Genomic DNA, 20,009 nt, shown 5'->3' on the forward strand with positions numbered 1-20,009 from the left:
CCATTCGAATTTCCTTTGACATTCCAGTTAATTCTAAGTCTAAGCCCGATAGGCAACATACTAAACAATAAAGTGTTACATTAAATAGTTTATTTATATTTTAGTACACAATCAGAGAAATAGGTACATCAGAGTACAACACATTGATACTACAATATGATTTCTTTAAACAATACAATGGTCAAGTGAATTTTTGTGCAAACAGCCAGCTGAAATGGAATATGGTTTGGCACAATACTGTAAGCCGAACACAACTTGTTCAATCTATCAATCACCACTTTGAAACAGGTTATCTAAAACAAATCTACTTCAACATTAATAGGATATTTCAAAAGCTGAACAGTCTAATATCAAATGTAACAGGAACACTAAGGACACAATGAAACATTATAAAAATGGGGTTTCCACTGCAAATATATTTTTTATTTCATGAAATTGTATTCAAATAACTAATAAATTCGAATCGTACTCAAAAATAAGTCAAAATAACACCCATTTGGTATTTCAATATATATAGTATTGGAAAAATTTTCATGAAACGAATATGGATGTAATTACTAACTAGCTTAATTACAATCTACTAGAGTAAGCTTCAATAAGACATCACGATAAATTATAATGGTCTCAACTGTTCCACTAGATTACTATTTCCCTTTATCACTTTAGTGGGAATGCGTGAGTGAGACATGCGTTTGCTGATTAATTGTTCAATTAATAATAAAGACATTGTTTTAACGTCCAAACAGATAGAGAATTATTGCTTCATGCGATGCAATCAAACAGCTACAAATTCTAACAATTTAAGGAAAAAACGAACTGATAGAATTATAGCAGCGGAGACATAAAATACTATCTCTGTATAATACAGATTTTCTAAAATGTTAATCCAGTAGAATAGTTAGAGGTTATAATAATTTATAGCGACATTCTATTGAAACTTACACCGTCAGATTGGAATTTAATAGATAGTGATTTTACATTTATATGTTCCATGAACTATTCAATAGTGTATAAGAAATTGTATTCCTTCTTAAGTTTGTACTGTCTGGTTTTATTTCACTCGAGATAGTCAACTTCTGAATAATTATCCTATTACTAAGATACCTATAACAGTAGAAAATAATAAGCCTTAACTAATTTTGAAAATAATTTTCATATACGGGGGGGGGGCATTGCTTAATGTTACAATTATCGGGTTAATTCAACAACTTTGACTATTAATATGAAATAAATATTTTACATTATTCTATCATCAAAATAATTAACAAAACCACAAAATTGGTAAAATGTAATAGAGGGAAAATTTAAAAAAAATTAATGGTCTAGATTAATACGCCATTGTCATAAATAGGAATATAGATGTAATCTAATAACTGTTAGTTTTCAGTTCAATTAATGAATCAGAGTTATTAAATACCCTACAGATGCTAGAACATCTAACCCTGTAATATATTATAACTTTTAATACATAAAAGCAAAGCAGCAAACGAGATCTAATTTTTGTAGTAATGGTGAAACTGTTGTTTCTTTCATTTTCCAGAAAATATTCAAAAATGAAAGAAATCAAAAAGCTCAATCTTTGGATAAAATTGATCTCTGATCTGTTTGGATTTTTAAGTCTAGTGCTAACATAGACCTGTGATACATGGATCTAAACATTAACTAATAATAGTAGATTAATTTTTCTTTTCTTATATAGGGTGGTTAACTATATTTTTGCCCATTTTCAGTGTATCGACACTATAACTTTTGCTTACTACTACTAATTTTTATGCTGCATCATTTGTATTTCTATATAAGTAAGCTTTCCATTTATTTTTATATATGTGAATTTTTTATTGCAATGTTTTAGCTTGAAAAGTGTATTTTATATAAAAAAGTAATATTTTACCTATGAATATGACCAGATTTAAAAGGTGGCAAGTCAAGCAAATGACAAGAGCGGAAGAGAAAATAATAAAAATTTATTATTTATTAACTAAGAAAATTTTTTGTTGGATTGATATATGTCTATGATATGATATATGATATATTTTTATTAGGCTCCTAAGAAAATTATGGCATATAAATAAGCTAATTTAAAAGAATAAAAAAACCCTAAACAGAAAAGAACTACGATATTTCTTCTGAATTATTCAATTTTACATTTCTGTCATGAGATACATGCACTTCAATTTAATTTTTAATTATATATTCACCATTGTTCATAACATTTTTTTATCACACGCATGTATGTCAGACAAATTCAACATCGACAGAGATCCTTTGAATAACGTTTTATACTTTAAGAATGCCTTCAAAAGATGAAAAAAAATTAAAAAAATATTTTTGATGTGAATTCATTTATGAACTTCACCGATGATAATTTTTATAGCATTGTTAAGGTAATTATTTCCTGTATGTGCCGTTATAAGATATGAAAAATGTATTCTCATTTCTTTCTAGAATTCAAAATATTTTGTAGTATATATCCGTATATAAAATTGCTTTTTAACAGCGTAATAGTAACTAAAAGCTGTCAATCATAAGAAAAAATAGATTGGTACTTGTAGGGCACCATTGTCTAATTCTATTCCGTTAAAAAGATACTCAAACATTCAATAGACAATAAGGATTAAATATCAAAAAGTAGTTTAAACTACGTGTTAATTCATATTTCATACATTCATCTCCAATTAATATTAACAGCTCTTTTATTAATACTCCTTAACTAAAACTGAGGTCAACGATCAATAATTACATTTCATAATCATAAAAGATCCTAGTTAGACAAGCCATTTCTGAAATACCATCTATTAGGGTTTTATGAGTCATGCAATAAAAGAAAAATTCAAAAGAAAATGGAATAATATAATTATAGAGAAAATATCCGAAATTAGTCACAAAAATAAAATATAATCGGGATCAATTGTCACAAATTATCATGAAAAATTCGCAAAATACTCACATTCCATCCACTTCGACAAAACAGATCTCAAAAAATTGGAACAATGTGATAGGTCCATACCTAAAAGCTTCTGATTTAGTCGCAAGTATTCTTCAACTATATGAAACATCGACAAAAAAAGAACTTGATCTGGGGTACAATAAAGGTCTAGTTGTTATATAAAATATATACTTGCATAAATAACTAATGATAACATATTTATAGCAAAGGGAATCATTGTTAAATTTGATGCCAAGAAGAAAGGTGATATAATTTGAGAAATCCTGCATATGTATTTCTTTAATTGCTTAGACTTTTTATATATGATTATGTTTATAAATCGTCTTGATTTTAGGTCTCTTCTGTTATAAAAAAAAGTTTTTTTTTAATTTTTGAAAAACATAAAAATTTTTACCTGTCTTCAAAAATATAAAACAAACTAATTTCAAATCAGAGGAAACCTAAAATTAAAACGATTCTCTTCTAATTGATAATGGATTTTTTATCGAATATTCTTGTTAAAGACTATAATTATGTCCTAACGTGAAAAATATTATCTATTAAGAAATCCATTATTAAATGGAATGAACCTAAAATATATAAAATTTATGATTGAAAAAAAAACTCGTTATATTATTGATATTAATTGTTCTAGTAGGCAAAAATATAGATAATCTTCTTTATCTGTTTACTATTCTAAGTTCACATTAATAAATATCTAAAACATTACATATTTTTAACAATATATACATTTCCTTGAAATGTATTTGAATGTCAATTTTACACAATCTGGCAGATTTTAAGAGTACAAAATAAATAAAATTAACATATTTATATATTTAATAAATAAAAAAACATTAAATAACACCACACCACATTCATTCTGTTTGTATAATGGATTCAGAAACACAACTACTAAAATACTGAACATATGTATACATATATATATATATATATATATATATATATATATATATATATATATATATATATATATATATTCAAAATGAGTTAAAAACCATTATTTGAGTAAGGGTAAGGATATAACAGTATTACGTAAACAAAATATAGAGAAAGTAGTTAAGAAAAATTAATTGTCAATCATCATCCAATAAATTCTGGAGAGGAACATTATCACTGCTGTAATGTAGATGGAATGGCTACAAATTCTTTATCGGTTTGAATGAGTTCCAATATTGGATGACAGACGTATGCAAAGCCAAAAAAAGTGTTCCTCATTTGGGGATTTCAAAATAAACGTTTAAATTGAATTTTGGATAAGTAGTATGAGTAAAACTTTAGTTTCTATACTTGATTCTGTTTAGCACCAATACACTTTGAAAGGATTCCCAATTATTTTCACTTAAACTTTTTCAAAATATTTAATGACTAGTAAAAATATTTAGCGATCCTTTGGTAGGTCACGACGTGTTACATTTCTGAATATTTTATACAAAAAACACCTAAACATACATAAATTATGGTACATAAAAGTAAACGAGTTACTAACGGAATATTTTGAAAATGTTTATGTACATAACAAAATATATTTTATGTGCGCTTTATTGGCTGGTGACCCTTTCCAATTATAAAATAATGCAGGGAGTGTAATGCCTCCTTGAATGTTTCTTAAATGTATTATTTCGGTATTTGCAGGTATAATTTTCTATAATTTATAATTTTCTATAATTTTTGAGTAGCAGTATATATTTATTATATATTATTGGACCAAACTAGATATATCCTTTAAATCAATGGAATAAAATAGATTCCTTCAAATAAAATGATTATCGGTAATGTTTTACATAAAAAGCAAGAAAAAAACGTTAAATATCTGATGAAATACTCAATCTACTAATCAATTTTTAATTAAACCAAATCTTAGGACGTTGAGTGAAAAGAAAATCATAGCATTATTCATTAAAAGATTTTGATAAAATCTTAAAATAGAAAATATTTGTGAAAATGAAAAACAATTTAAATTACCAAGGACCGTTATCAGCTCCTCCGTTTAAACTGTCAATGACATGCCTTTTTAAGTTCCCCATATTATATTTACATTTCTGCATTAATTGCTAGGAAGAAAAAGGTGGTTATCAACTTTTACTATGGTAATCAGTTCTGCTTAACAACCGCCATTATTTCTGCGAACTTTCATATTGATTCATCTGAACATAACAAGGAGTCAATCATGGCAGATTAATTAATCCCAACATTAACCAACATCGATCAATTATAATATTAACAACAATGTTTATATGTCCATGTGTTTGATAAATACATATCCGTTTACTTGTGATTAATGCTTGAAAAACTATTCTTCATAGAGATATGTATGTATGTGTAATACAGGGTGTCATATACACTACGACCCAAAGGGTCTATTGTAACCCCTTTTCATTCTACAGTACTGGGTTTAATGTTTACAGCTGATCTATAAATTCTACTCCTGTTATAAAGTTCAGGATGTTTGCGTATACGTGAAAGAAACATATGAAATCGACATGGATGTATGAACATCCCTGATCTCAGGGTAGGAACGATGGAGAAGTGCATACATAATCATAAAGCACATTATAGAAAACAAAGGCAAGACGGTAGAGATATAAGCAGGGAGTAGTTAACAACCAGGCATATTCAGTCCTACTGAAATAATGTGTAAGCAGTTGTAATAGAGGATGCGACAGAGGATAGTAATACGGACACTCCAGAAAGACCAAGGTCTCATATAAGATTTTTCTGAAAGAAGACAACAGTGATAATATTTATAATTATTATTACAACAATGTTAATTTGTACTTTTGTTCGCTAAACATATACTCATTTATTAGTTTCACTAATTGAGATTAATATTTCACAGTGGATATAACATTCATTTAGAATATAAGACATTTATCAGGATTGAGATTCATACTGCAGTATCTGCAGAAAAACATACTAATAGAACTTTATACCTCTCTTAGTAATTTATTCCAGTATGGACATTTCTACCTGTGTTCCGGTTCTCTACAGACAGTTAAACTATGGATTGGAATGTCTATTTTAGTGAATTCCAAAGTGGTTCGCACTACAGCGAGAGGTATTCAAAAAGAACCTAAAATGATAAGAGATGGAAAAAAAGTTGAAGATATACTTTCTAATTGTGATTTAAATCAACAATATAATATTTTCAAAATGAACACACCTGATTGGATTTTGTAACCCTTTTCAAGTGGAATTATAGAAGAATTTCAACAGCTACAAAAAGAATTACAAGCAATTTAAATTCAATTGTGGCTAACAATGATTCTGGTTGTAAAAGGAAATCCTAAGATATGGGTTATAGTACCTCATTGCATTTCCTGAAACATATTCAGTGGCAACTCCGCCTACAGAGTAGTTGGATGGATCGAGTAGTCCGAAGGCTCTGTTGCCGGTCCCAAGCCCAGATAAAGGAGGGTTTAAAGGTGAGGTTAGCAACCTGCCTTTTACAAAATCCAAAACTGCTCAAATAACTGATACTTTGGCCTCCGAAACAGGACGGATGATTTTGGTCAAAGACACGGCGAGAAAAAGAAAAAAACGAGAATGGAAACGGAACAAACTCAGATTGGCCTGCTAAAATATCACATCATGGAACAACAAAGATCAGGAAGTACTACTAGAAATCGCTATCAATAACATCGATATTTGCAGGAGTGCACAGCGCACATACAGGGTATGTGTGGGTATAGTAGTACACGAGAAACTGGAACATCTCATTGAAAACGTACAGTACATACACCAAAATATACTAATATACCAATAGAACCCATCTGATAAGCTTGTACGCACCAGATATAAAGAAACCAAGAGAGGAAAGAGAACAGTTTTTCGATGATCTACAAAACACCTTGGATAGACTATCAATGAACGACAAGGTATTCATAATGGGAGACCTCAACTCACGTATGATGCAGTTCCAGGTACCATGTAATGTTTTAACGAGGAAACAAGAAATGAGAATGGTAAGATGCTTCTGGAGTTATGTACATATAATGAGCTGAGAATCAATAATACATTTTTTCATAAAGATCAACAAAAATATACATTTAATAATACTAGAGGAGATAAATCGGTTATTGGTTAAGTGATCACGAACAGAAAAGTAGAACCGCAACATATCCTTGATGTCAGAGTACTAGCATCCTAAACATAGGAACACAACATAATCTTATCTTGTGCAAGTACCGAACCGCAAGCATACAGAAAAAATGAAAGAACCCATCTTCATCACTAAGTTCAACATAGAATTGCTAAAGATTACAGCACAAGAGGATTATACGAACAGAGAATTAATGAAAAAATTAGAGAAGACCATATATAAGGATTAGCCTGGGAAAAAATTAAGGATAATATAGTGCAAAGTAAGCCATAGGAATAAGAAATGTAAATACCAATGCTAAAGGCAAAACGAAACCTTGGTTCACCAGCGAAGTTAAGGAACTTGCAAAAGAAAAGAAAAAAGTATACATCAAATATGTCAACAACAGAAGCCCAGCCAAATACCAGAACTATAAAATCGTTAGAAACCAATTAAATAACAGGATAAAACAACTAAAAAAGGAGTACTGGGAAAAATTCTCGGTCGAAATGGAGGGAGATCTATATAGTGGCCAGAGGAAGATATGGAATATGCTACGAAACAGAAGGAAACAGATGACGGAGGATGTACAGGTGAATGAGATAACACAGGAGACATGGATTAGATATTTCGAAAACATGTATGGTGCGCCCAATGATAATGCATCGACTATTGAAATCACGCCAAATGACGACAACAATGAACCCGAAATAACGGTGGAGGAAGTTCAATAAACAACAAAAAAAACTGAAGAACCGGAAGACGCCTGGCACTGATAATATAAACAATGAACTTGAGAAAATGAAGACTACTTACAACGTCTACTATATAAGATGAAAATTTCTGCCGAAAAAATTTGAGCATCTCAGTCAACAAGACACAATCAATGGTAATATCAAAAAATCCTATCAGATGCAAATTGGCAGTCGATAGGGGAATGATACAGCAGGTATCAAGATTCAATTACCTGGGAATGAATATATCTAGTGAAAGAAACCTGTCAGAGGAGGCACGAGCACAGATGATGAAAGCATCAAAAGTCAGCAGCTGTCTGAGAGATATAGTGTGGAGAAACAAAGTGATGAGCTCACAGAGCAAGACCAGAATCTATAAAACGTGTGTGAGACCTATTCACACATATGCCTCAGAAACCAGAGCTGAGACATCAACAACAAAAAAAATAATGAGAACCCCACAGATGAAAATACTGCGAACCATCAAGGGAGTCACCCTCAGGGACGGAATAAGCAATAACGACATAAGAGAAGAATTGGGCGTACAGGATGTGGTGAGATGGGTCAGGACACGAAAAAGATTCTGGACGGATCACATAGAAAGGATGCCAGATGGGCAAAGTAGGCTAAAACTCAGAGACCGAACACACGCAGACCTGTAGGCAGACCACCAATGAGGTGGTACGAGAACTGGAGTTTAGCTTCTCAGGAAGATCTAGGAAGAGGGCCAAATGTAGGAGGATTGAACATGACCTGGTCCTATTGAAAGAGGAAGAAGAAGATATTCAGTGGCACGTGGTTTCTGTGAAGTAATTATTAGTATTAAGAATTAGTAGCAGCACACCACGTTCATCCTTCTCGTTAAGATGATTATATATGTTTCAACCTATTTACATCACCTTTCTTTACTGAGTTATTATTATGTATAATGTTTCTAAATTCTTCTTTACTTTACAAAAAGACCTTAATCATAATAATACATTTCTGTAGTAGAGAGTCTGGACCCACGATTGAACCCGATCGTCTTGGTTAGCAGATAGCATTCTGCCCAACATTCACATGATTAAACTTAAAAATATAAATATTTTTTGAGAATAGCAATAATATCCATTTTGTTATCAATCTATTTTTTGATTTGTAATTTCACTATTAACCTTTCTTTGAATTTTTTATGTCTTCGAATTCAAATTTAATACTAATTATATTTACATCAAACGAATGTATTATTGTAAAAAGATTAACATCTTATTCATAATATATCAATAAATATATCCAAATTATAGCCCCTTTCAATTATTTTATAACTAAGGTCATTAAATGCTTTTATTCGCTAAAATGTAGATACTACAAACAACAGTACACGTAAATACATATGAGAATGAATATTCCTTTAGTAATTCGAATAGATACATTTACAAAATAAATAAAATCTTTGGTAGTTTTTTTAACAACTTTAAGCATTTTTTATATGCAATTCCTAAGTCTTTACGTGAATATGAATGAGATTCATATTATTTCACATAAATTCAATTTTACACATTATCACAACATAACTAGAAAACAATTATTTAGTGTTATATATCTAAGAAATAGGGGCAATTAGTTTCATCAAACCAACAGAACAGATCGACTAGATTGCACCAATAACACATTATAATCAATACTAAAAATTACCTATTTTTTTTCTAATCTTTTTTCATTTTTTGGTCAATATTGATTTTAATTTACATAGTTTTCAGTAATACATGAGATAGAAGACCACTAAATAATAGCAGAGTATATAAATGTTGGCATCTTTATTTTGTGAAAATTTATGTTATTTTTTACCAGGAGCAAGACATTGATTGTGAAAGTTTTTTTTTTAAATATGACTGTAAGCTATTCTGTCACTGGTCAGAATCGGGGAGAAAATTTTAATTATCCCTAATTAGATTTCTAACATTGAAAAAAGGATTCAATTTTTTAACTTAAGTGATACAGTTAAGTATTTGATTTAAGTAAGATTGAAACTTAAGTATACAATAAATGATGCATGTGTTACAAATATAAAAAGAATTCCAAATTATATATTTTAGAAAACCCATTCCACGAGCTATGAAGACACAATATTCACATATAATTTTTCTTCAAAAAATGTATTCGATTTTTTATTTAAAATGCGCAATACAACTTCAATACTGTACCCATACATTAAATAATGATACAGTATAAAAAACAAAACAAAGTTTTTCAAGATCTAAAAGGAATACTAATGAATTCTTTTCTAAAAGGATTTCAACAATCTTGCAATTTTTAGTATTGAAACACTAATTTGTTACAAATTGTACTAAACTCGACAATTCTGTTAGTTGAATGGCTTTCTTATTTGTTATACTATTTTGCTGCAGTCTAGAAACAGTGTTCTTTAAGGCTCAGAACAGGAATCCTAGAAGTATAATTATTCCGTATATAAAAGAAACATTCACGTTTCCTAATATATTGGCGAGATTCAGAAAATTCGACTTGCTTTTAGGATTCCGTAAATTCTTAAATTATAAGACTGCATTAACTACTATACAAGGTGATCTAACATTTCTCGATGAGATCGAATGTTCCGATGTGAAAAAGCTTTAAAAGCAAGGAAATATGTTAAAAATAAACGATAAATAGAGAAGGAGGGTATGCATTCCTGTATAACAGATTTTTAACTAACTAAACAAATTTTTATTTTACAATGTACATATACAGAATCGGCAAAAATTTCAACCTTTCATAAAAAAAACATACTTTCCCCCTCTAATGAAAAATATACTATATACATGATATATGGCATTTTATAAGTTTTCCCTTCTAAAAAACCATAACAATTTTTTTCTATAATTAATTTTTTACATTTAGAGAAGATATTTAGTATCCGCTAATTTAAAATTATGTAAACATTTTTATATCAAATAAGAACAAGGAAATATGGAACATTGCCATCCTCTTAGATCACCTTATAAACTTTATTATGAATAGATAGGCCTTCAATGACTAGATTAACACGTGATTTCAATTTCATTTTTGCATCTGTTTGATATTACGAAATCACAGCAAAAAAATAAAATCTAAATATATGCATTGAGACATTATATATAGTATAGTGTTATGTTTTTTAAAAGTAATATAATATTGATATCCCCATAATTATTTTATCAAGATATTTATTTGTAGTAATAAGGATTTTCTTAATATAAATGCGAGATGTTCAAGGTAAGGATTAACAGTGACACTGGTCAGAAATCTGACAGTTATTAACAAAAAAGCAGTTTTTCCAAGGGTAGATGAGTTTAATTAAAGATGAAATATTAGAAAAAATCATTTATATTTTTGATAATGTTGAAATAATTAGCATTATTTGTAGCACATTAAAGCTACGCAATTTTGAAATCTTGGCTTTTTTACGACTTGACCTCATCCAAATAAACTTTAGAAAAAAATGGAAACAGTAGATCATTATTTTATTCTCTGGTCAAGAATTACAGAAGACCATCTAGATTCAATGAAATTGCATGAAGTAAATAAAAATTAAAGGAACCAAGGGATCATTGAAAACTGAAAAGCAACGAACTAAGAGTCGAATGATAAATAAATATAAAAAAAACTTACTGAAAACAGTGCAAAAGCTCATGAATGAACTGAACATAATTAGATTTACTTGAAACTTCATATTTATAATATCGGAAATGTATTGACTTTCACTTCGACATATTTCTATGGTCAGAGGACATATAGCTTTTCAGAATATCCAAATAGAAAGAAAATAGAGGAGTATGATAAGAAGATGAAAATTTGAAATTTGATAAGAATTGTTGTTGATTGAAGAGTAATCAGGTTGAAAGTGGAATGGATATAGAAGTATATATATGCAGAGGAAAATTTCCAGAGCATAAAGTTTTATCAATACGACGAGTTTATTTCAAGGCACCAAATGTTGTTTTAGAGTGTGACGGAAAGAACTAGAATGCAAGATTAGCGTAAATAAGCTGTTAATTATAGATAAGGTTTTACGCGCGGTATTTACACAGATATATAAAACAATTAGAGGATCTTGATTAATTTAAAACATAACAATATATTTATATATAAATTGAAATGGTGTAAAATGTATTATTCCAACAAAATATGATGGGAACATAAAAAACATGATGGTTCCAACTTATCGTTAAAAAAGAAGAAATCTGTTAAATATGTCACTAGACAAAAATAAATAGAACACTGCTGGGATAGAATAACATGCATCTAGTGAATACAATATGAAGTTTTATGTATATTCGTACATTTACACCAAATTGGTTTTAATAAATTCACATCTTTAAATTGAGTAATTTAACGTTCTAATATTATCATTCAAAGCTGGAGTTATTTTTTAATGACTATTATTTATCTCGAGTTTATACTTTTGGTACTCTATCATAGATCTGTGCCTTCACTTTTATCTAATTCTTGTTTTATATGAATTTTCTTAGTCATTACTTAATCATATTTTTTTTCGAACTGATTAAGTAATAATAACCTTACTACTAATATGGTTTCACATGTTCTACTTATTTTCTTATTATTTTTCTTTTATCCGTATATTTACGAATCCTTTTTTTTCTGAGCCTGCTCTATGCACTACTCGTACTTTATTTTTTCATTCTAAATAATTGCCACTCAATATAAATTGCAAATTCAATATTATTATGTTCATTATTATAACAACTGCTTTTTCTACCTCTTTTATTTTTTTCTAATATTATTTGCTCATGAACTTTGTTTCAATTTTCTTTCTATAATGAAATAAGTATTTTCAGTTTAATTTCAATGTCACTCCTCTCTATTCTTTGTTTCCAACAACACGATTTTTTTCGGGTAATTCACAATAATGGATTACCTTTAACAAAAAGTACCAAGTAAACGTGAATACCATGATTCATATATATTTTAAAAACAAATCGTAAGTAGTATGTGAATTACGTTTAATACAAAATTCTCTTACTGATAATCATGACATTGAAAACACAAATAAGATACCCACAATTCAGATGTTGTTGGAATAGTAGAATACAAACAATTTACTTGTGTTCCGCTGTTGAGTTCTTCAACAAAATCAGATGAAGACGGTAATAAAATCACGGAGCGGAGAAAAAACGTCGAAGGCAAGGCAAAGCTTGGGTTTTCAAAAGAAAATTGACGACTGTGCGAAACGCAGAGGAATTGATCAAAAATGAGATGACCTGGTCAATAGAAAAAGTTCATATGACTGAAGGAGTAAAACGTTACTAGCGTTGTAACGATGCCCCGAGAAAAGCAAATTGCTTACACGGATCATGCATTTGCATAAAGTTTCTCAAAGTTTATATTTGCAAGCTTCTCGTTGAATTGGCAATTCAGCTTAAGCATGTCAGAGGCAAGAGCTATTCCAATTGGCATGAAACGCAAAAGAGGACAACCAGCCAAAGCTAAGAAAGCATTAATTGTGCAGTAAATTATTAGACAGATTCTTCTTAAGATTTTTAAAATTTATTATTAGTTTTAAAAGGACTGACTTTTACGTTTATTATTGTTATAAAGGATTATTGAAATTGTAGGAGTTTTATTTTTTTAACCTTTGGTTGAATAAACGCTCAAAAAAATCATTTGTATCTTATAATAATAAAGGATCAAACAAGGAGTTTATTTACTATGTGCAGGTAACTAATTATTACCCTAAATTAATTTACTTTAATAGGACAACGACATATTAAATATTTGCATGTCATTTTAAATTAAAATGTGGTTAATACTTTGGTGATCATTAACTATTTTTTGGGTTACCAATGATTTATTTGGAGTCATTTGCTTCAACTTTAACGTCTGAATTGATACGCTGGAAATCCTATATTAAATTGTGAGTACACTAATCGAAACCATATAATTACCAAATCCAATATAAAGTCCGTTTTTGCACATTTTTTGGTCAAATATAGCAGTGCAGTGAAATTATGATAACTACTAGAGCGACTGAGTTGACACTGTGACAAAGACATTTCCTTCTAGCTTTAATTTAAGAGGCGCACTGATCGTGACATGAGTATATTTAATATCACAGGAAACGGGGTCAGATAAGAAGCAAAAGCCTTTTATTAGCATGAAATAATTCTGTGGTATAGAAAAGTGCATCTACCTAAAAGAGAGGCTTTCAGAGGAAGGAAGAATGCAAAAGAAATTACTATAGACGATTTAAAAAAAGGGGAAAAACACTGAATTATCAAGTTTCTTTACAAACAATGTAGAAAATCCTTTGAACAGATTCAAGTGTTTATTAGAACTCTGGAGTGTATGATAAAGGGACGAGAGTAGAAATTCGAATGTGATACTTATATTACTCAAGATGTTTTAAAGCAAAATTTTTTAATTTTATATATTGACATGTTTAAGTATACATGCATCTTAAATTTCAAATCTAAAAACTTCACTCTTGTATTCACCAGCGTTATGTAAACAATACTGCCGTTTTAAGGTAAAAATAAATAATACACACGTGAGCATTCAAGTAGGATTTATCCAATCTACTTATATGTATGTTTCATTTCAATTTTGTGTGAGAATCAGAATTCTAAGCAAAAATAAAACACTTAGTTATCGGCCCAAAAAGATGAAATCTTGAATTTTCCATTATCATTTATCAATTATCAACAATTATGTGTTCACAAATTTAATACATTACATTTAGAGTACTAATAGTAATAATATATGAACATTTGTGCAAAAATATTTAAAGTAATAAGCAGAGTGCAAAATCATTAAAACTGTACATCTCGGTGATTTAAACGAACTAAAAATTATTTTCAGCATTTCTTATTATTATTATTATTTTTATATTAAATATTTGAAGTGTATTGATTAAGCCTTTTTAATCAACTTTTAATCTCAATTTTAAAACCTATCTAACTTAATATTACCCTATACGTCATAATTTAGCCACTATCCATGGAATGTTTTTCCTAATTTTTATATGTCAAGTGTGTTTTCACTATTATTCACCTATGATCTATCTTTTATTTTATGACGACCCCACATTAGTCGTGTGAAACTAGAACAGGCGTGAACGTAAGAATGGTTGGTTTTCACTAAAATTTTACAACAGTTCCCCGATTAGATTAGGTATTTTATTCACGAAAAAGGGTTCACAGCTACTTCATTCACAAGGTGCTCACACTTAACATTTACAACCCTTGGTGAGTTTACTCTAATTACAGATGTTTGGAAACTGGTCCACTAGCAAGCAAAATACGAAGACAGCAGTGTATAATTTGGGATAACAAATTGGAAACGCCCTTTTTATAGCATTATTACCCAAGAACTACCACAGTAAACAGAATTATTTCATGCCCAATTTCGTGCACGAATATGTTGAATTCCGAACAAACCTGAATATAACCAAGTTTTTTGGATAGCAAATCTTTATATATTTAGTTCAATATCTTATTTTCATCTACTACAAAACTACCAAGCTTCCTATCACCTACGTATTTTTTGCAACGCTTGTTTGGAAAACCAATAGTTCCCCAATCTTTGACCATCCTCCATTCAAAGCTTCCTCGATCTGGTGCAAACTTTTGGTAGTGTATCTAACAGTTTTATTAAATAATAAAGTATACCACTGTTGCTAATAGAAATAAATAGACCAATTTGTTTGTACAGTTTCAAAAATATCAGTTTATCAATTTAAACTGATGTTGGAAACTCTGTCGAAAGTAACAATGATTTAAAATATTCAATATTCCTTTTTTTCAATATTAAATTCGAAAAATCATAGTTTAATCATGAATTGTTCGATTTATTTTTTTCCAAGTTATTCTGGTTTATTTTTTTATGATTTCATTATGATAACAAAAAAGAAGCAAACTTAAAAAATAGACTGAATTTGATTGTATTACTTTCGAAAGAATAGATAGATAAACAATTTTGTAAAGTAAAACCAAACAGGAGTAAGTAAACAACAAGTTGGTTTAATGCTTCAAAAAAAATTTTTATCATGGATGCTAGAAACATCTGGATTTTTTTACTGGGCAATGAGTTGGCTCAACTCTCCTTAATGGTGTGTGATTAGGTGGTGTTTATGCCCTTATAATATACCTGCCCAAAGAAACAAATCAACATAAAATGAGTTTTATGCATTAAATGCAGATAAATAACAGATTCAAGAAACATTCTCAAGAAAGCGGCTCCAATATTTAAGAAGATTCAAGATTTATTCATGTTCAGGTAGTTACAGGCATTTGGTTAAACTAACTTACATAACAACTACTTTGTGTTTTAGGATCAAGTTTTTGAACTCCTATGACGAAATATCCATACTATGAAAATCCTCACATTAATTTTAATAATCGTATTTAGAGATTCAGTAAACAATATTCTGGCTTTAATTGTTAACGAATATTCCTTGTAACCTTCTAAATCTACCAAAAAATTTCAGAAAAGAGTTATGAATTTGATCATGTCACCCTTGTCTTTAAAAATTTGAGTTGAAAACAGAAGGTAAAGCTTATATTAATGAAGATTTGGACATATTAAAAATGTTCCTTGGAGAAACTCTTTTACTACATGAAATTTTAAGCGCTTGTATTGAAAAGTTAGTTCTATTTATATTATCCCAATGGAAACAAAAAGTTGCTGGACATTGAGTTGTAATGACGCAATGAAATTCTTTCATAAAATATACAGAGTATTTGTATTGTTGATAAAAAATAAAATGTATGTTTGGAAACTTTCAAGAATTCACCAGAACGTGAATTAATAACAATAAAAATAATTCGAGGTAAGGCGATGAAAACTAATGTATTCAAATACCAACATACATGTTTAAGTTAATTAAAGCTTCAAGTTTTCTCGATCAGTTTTTCGACAAAAAATTATATCATCTGACTAAATTATTAATTCTATCGCCACATATATGTACCGAAAGAGGTTTCTATAACTTAATAGATTTTATCCGCTATTCTTAAACTGAAGTAATAAGTGGATAGACCATAAATATATACTAATTTTACGCACCGAAACATTCACTTTTTACACGTCATCGAAGCATTATTTACAATTTACAATAGTTAATTAGCTTAGCTAGCGTATTTATAAACCTTATTCTAGAAAATACTCAATTCGAATAACAAAAATAGATTAAAGAAAAATATGACAGTATTGTATTAATAAACAAGTAGTCAAGTGATCTGTATGCCAAAATGTAATTTAAATTCTTTTGCATAACTTATTAATATTAGTAATGATTCACGAATTAAATGTGTAGATAAACTAACGATATTTTAGTATTGACGCAATAAAGCTCTATCCAAAAACAAACGCGGAGATTAAAAAAGACATTTGACACCCTTTTCCTTCAAATGTTCTATTAATATCCTTGTGTACTATTCTGAAATTGCTTACGTTTACATCAGGTGAAAAAAGTTTTTAAAAAGCAACATTTTTAATTTCTTGTTCATTTTTTCACATGTCATCATCTTCATTAGCGTTACAGCCTTACACGGAAACCTCGACTTTCTTCCGATCTCTTGCAAGGACCATCCAGTTTGATGCACCAATCTTTGTAGTATCTTCAGGGACTTCGTTGCTCCATCTTAGCCTTGGTCTCATTTTACCTCTACTGTTAGTTTGTATGGACTCAAGTTCTTTTTTGTGGACACACTGTTGTCTACCAATTTTAATTGTCTTTCTTATGCCTCTGTTTCTTGATCTGTATAAGTTGTAGACAAAGTTTTATCTACGACTCCAGACGTTATTTTTTTGGAGAGCCTCGTAAATGTTTCTCATTATCTTTATCTCGAAGATCAATATTAACGTCTCCTCAGTTTATCTCCGATCGAGGTTTCCGATCCATATATTGAAACTAGTATAGTTAACGTCTTATAAATGTTTAACTTGGTACTTCTTGAGAGGATCGTTTTATGAATTTTAACAGTCCGAAATAACATCTATTAGCAAGCATTATACTCCTTTTTGTCTCTTTACTAACATCATTACTAGGTTTATCGAGGCTCCGAGGTATACGAACTCATCTATCAGAATGTTTAACTATGGATTATACCTTTTAAAATAATTGTTCTATCATTTATATCAACTTGTACAATTATCTTGTTCATATGGGCGAACTTACTATTTACTATCACTACAGTAACACTCAAAATAACACTACCTGGCGTACTCTAAGTTATTCAAGTTCTCATCTTGCGAGATCAAAATTAAGTTGAAACTTAATTGATCCTTTATATATATTCAATTTTCTACACCAGTGCACCTTCTCTCAAGAAAAACTCCCATTCAGGGGTAAAATTTCATATTTAATTTCAGCTAATAAAATATAAAGTGCAGACTGTAAGGAATATGTAATTTGTCTCTATCAACATCTAGAAACCTATTGTTCAACTGTTTATAAACAATACTTTGACACAGTTTTTAAGTAATCCTGAGTATAAAATAATGGATTTGGAAAAGAGCAGTATTAACAAAAAATAGCTGTAATTCTTGTAAAGATAAATAAGTTGGGCAGACTTGGAGCTCATTTGAAATATGCATGAAAAATTAAAAAAAGGACTTATTCATTACGTTCTACACTTTATTCGATACGAATTATATGTGAAACTTACAGACTGTAAATTTTTGTGGCAGCGCAGTGCATTGATGTAAGATATTTAGTAAATATGTGGAACAAATTAAATAAGTTTTAAGTTTACCTTTGATCTTTGAAGAAGATACTCGATTATCAACACGCATTTCTGTCAGTGTAGTCGTGAATAATATTGTAGCAGTAGTAAATATTGTGTTCAATATAAGTAACACCAATGGTTTTAGAAATTTCAACTCATGATCATAACATCAACTAAATTTTATTTATTTCTAATATATCGTCATTTTTGTTCCTGTGTGCCAATAAAATTGTTTCTAAAATTTTTTATTCAGCAATAAACTTGACCACTTATCAATGTTAATTGTTTTTAGAACTCTATGTGATCCCTCATCCTGGATAGATATTTTTTACGGGTTAATATCCATATTTTAGAACTTCATTCCAATTAATCTATTTTAATTTAATATAAACATCTTACAATGATCAATAAATAACGTTATGCACATAAATTTCTTCCAATAAATTCAACTTCCAATTTTAATCAATAGTAATCATCAATTAATTTCAACTTTTTACGCATATTGATGACAGAAAATTAATATAATAAACTTATAAGTGTTTAGTAACAAAATGTTTCCTTATTTGCTAAAACAATTACAATAACTGGTTTCATATAACATAAACGTTATTAGAAACTTTATGTACACGAATACTTTTTTAAAGTTTAGTCTTTTTCCTTAATTAAATTTTTATATAATAAATTTACATTCGATTTTTCTTATCCTGATTTTATATTACGTAAATTACCCCCGTTTCAATTTAGTATAATTACAAAATTCAAGTGAAATAGTAAGTCTACCCAATCAATACATTGTAGTTTAAGAAATACGAATAACATAGAAACCGACATAAACATTTTGCAAAAGGTACATACAGGACTAAATTAATTTTTGGTACCTGGTTTTACTTTAGGTACACAAAGAAGCCTATTCGGCAAGAAATCTGGCTGGGTTAAAATCTCGATTAATCATGGAAAATCCACGGAATTCTTCTTGATTTATAGATTGAAGTACCTCATTACTCACTGGCGTTAAGATGGGTTCTTCCCTTGTAAATTCTGCATCGAAATTTGTCACGTCCTTTCTGCTTTTCTGTAAAAAATATTTCATATATAACATAGAAAAATTATGTTAGTTTGAAAGAACTCAGGTTTGTGTTGGTTTACTTACAACCACAAATTTATTATTCTATATTACAGCAAACTAGTTTTTCAAATGAATAATCATACAATTTTGTTGACAACACTCAAATTTTCATACTACCTCAAAATTCAGTTTTTGTTCAAATTCTCACTGCTTTTTATTACTAAACGAGTTTTTGGAACATGTTTTTTATTAAAAAACCTAACTTCATTTGACTGTCTTGATACAATTCTATAATCATTTTACCAACCTCCAAATAATCTGTTTAATCAAAAGTTAACGAACTTGATTATTTCCGATGCTAATACTTTTTCAAATGATATCACAAATCACTTACTGGTAATTAAATGAGATACTGTATAAAGACAGTTTCCACATTTCAAATACAAATAACGTAGTAGTGTTTCATATAAATCTTGTC

At 29.2% G+C, this 20,009-nt stretch overlaps 1 protein-coding gene across 1 annotated transcript in view; it reads right to left on the reverse strand.

Moving 5' to 3' along the window:
• Nucleotides 1–78: 78 nt before the first annotated feature.
• LOC130443596 (protein kinase C) overlaps nt 79–20,009 on the reverse strand; it is a 67,366-nt gene continuing 47,435 nt past the window's right edge. The window contains exon 12 of the mRNA XM_056778348.1: nt 79–19,537. Coding sequence (XP_056634326.1) covers nt 19,373–19,537 — 165 coding nt within the window. The 3' untranslated portion in view covers nt 79–19,372. The remainder of the gene's footprint in view (nt 19,538–20,009) is intronic.

The sequence above is a fragment of the Diorhabda sublineata genome, chromosome 4 (genome assembly GCF_026230105.1).
Source record: "Diorhabda sublineata isolate icDioSubl1.1 chromosome 4, icDioSubl1.1, whole genome shotgun sequence".
Lineage (NCBI taxonomy): Eukaryota > Metazoa > Arthropoda > Insecta > Coleoptera > Chrysomelidae > Diorhabda > Diorhabda sublineata.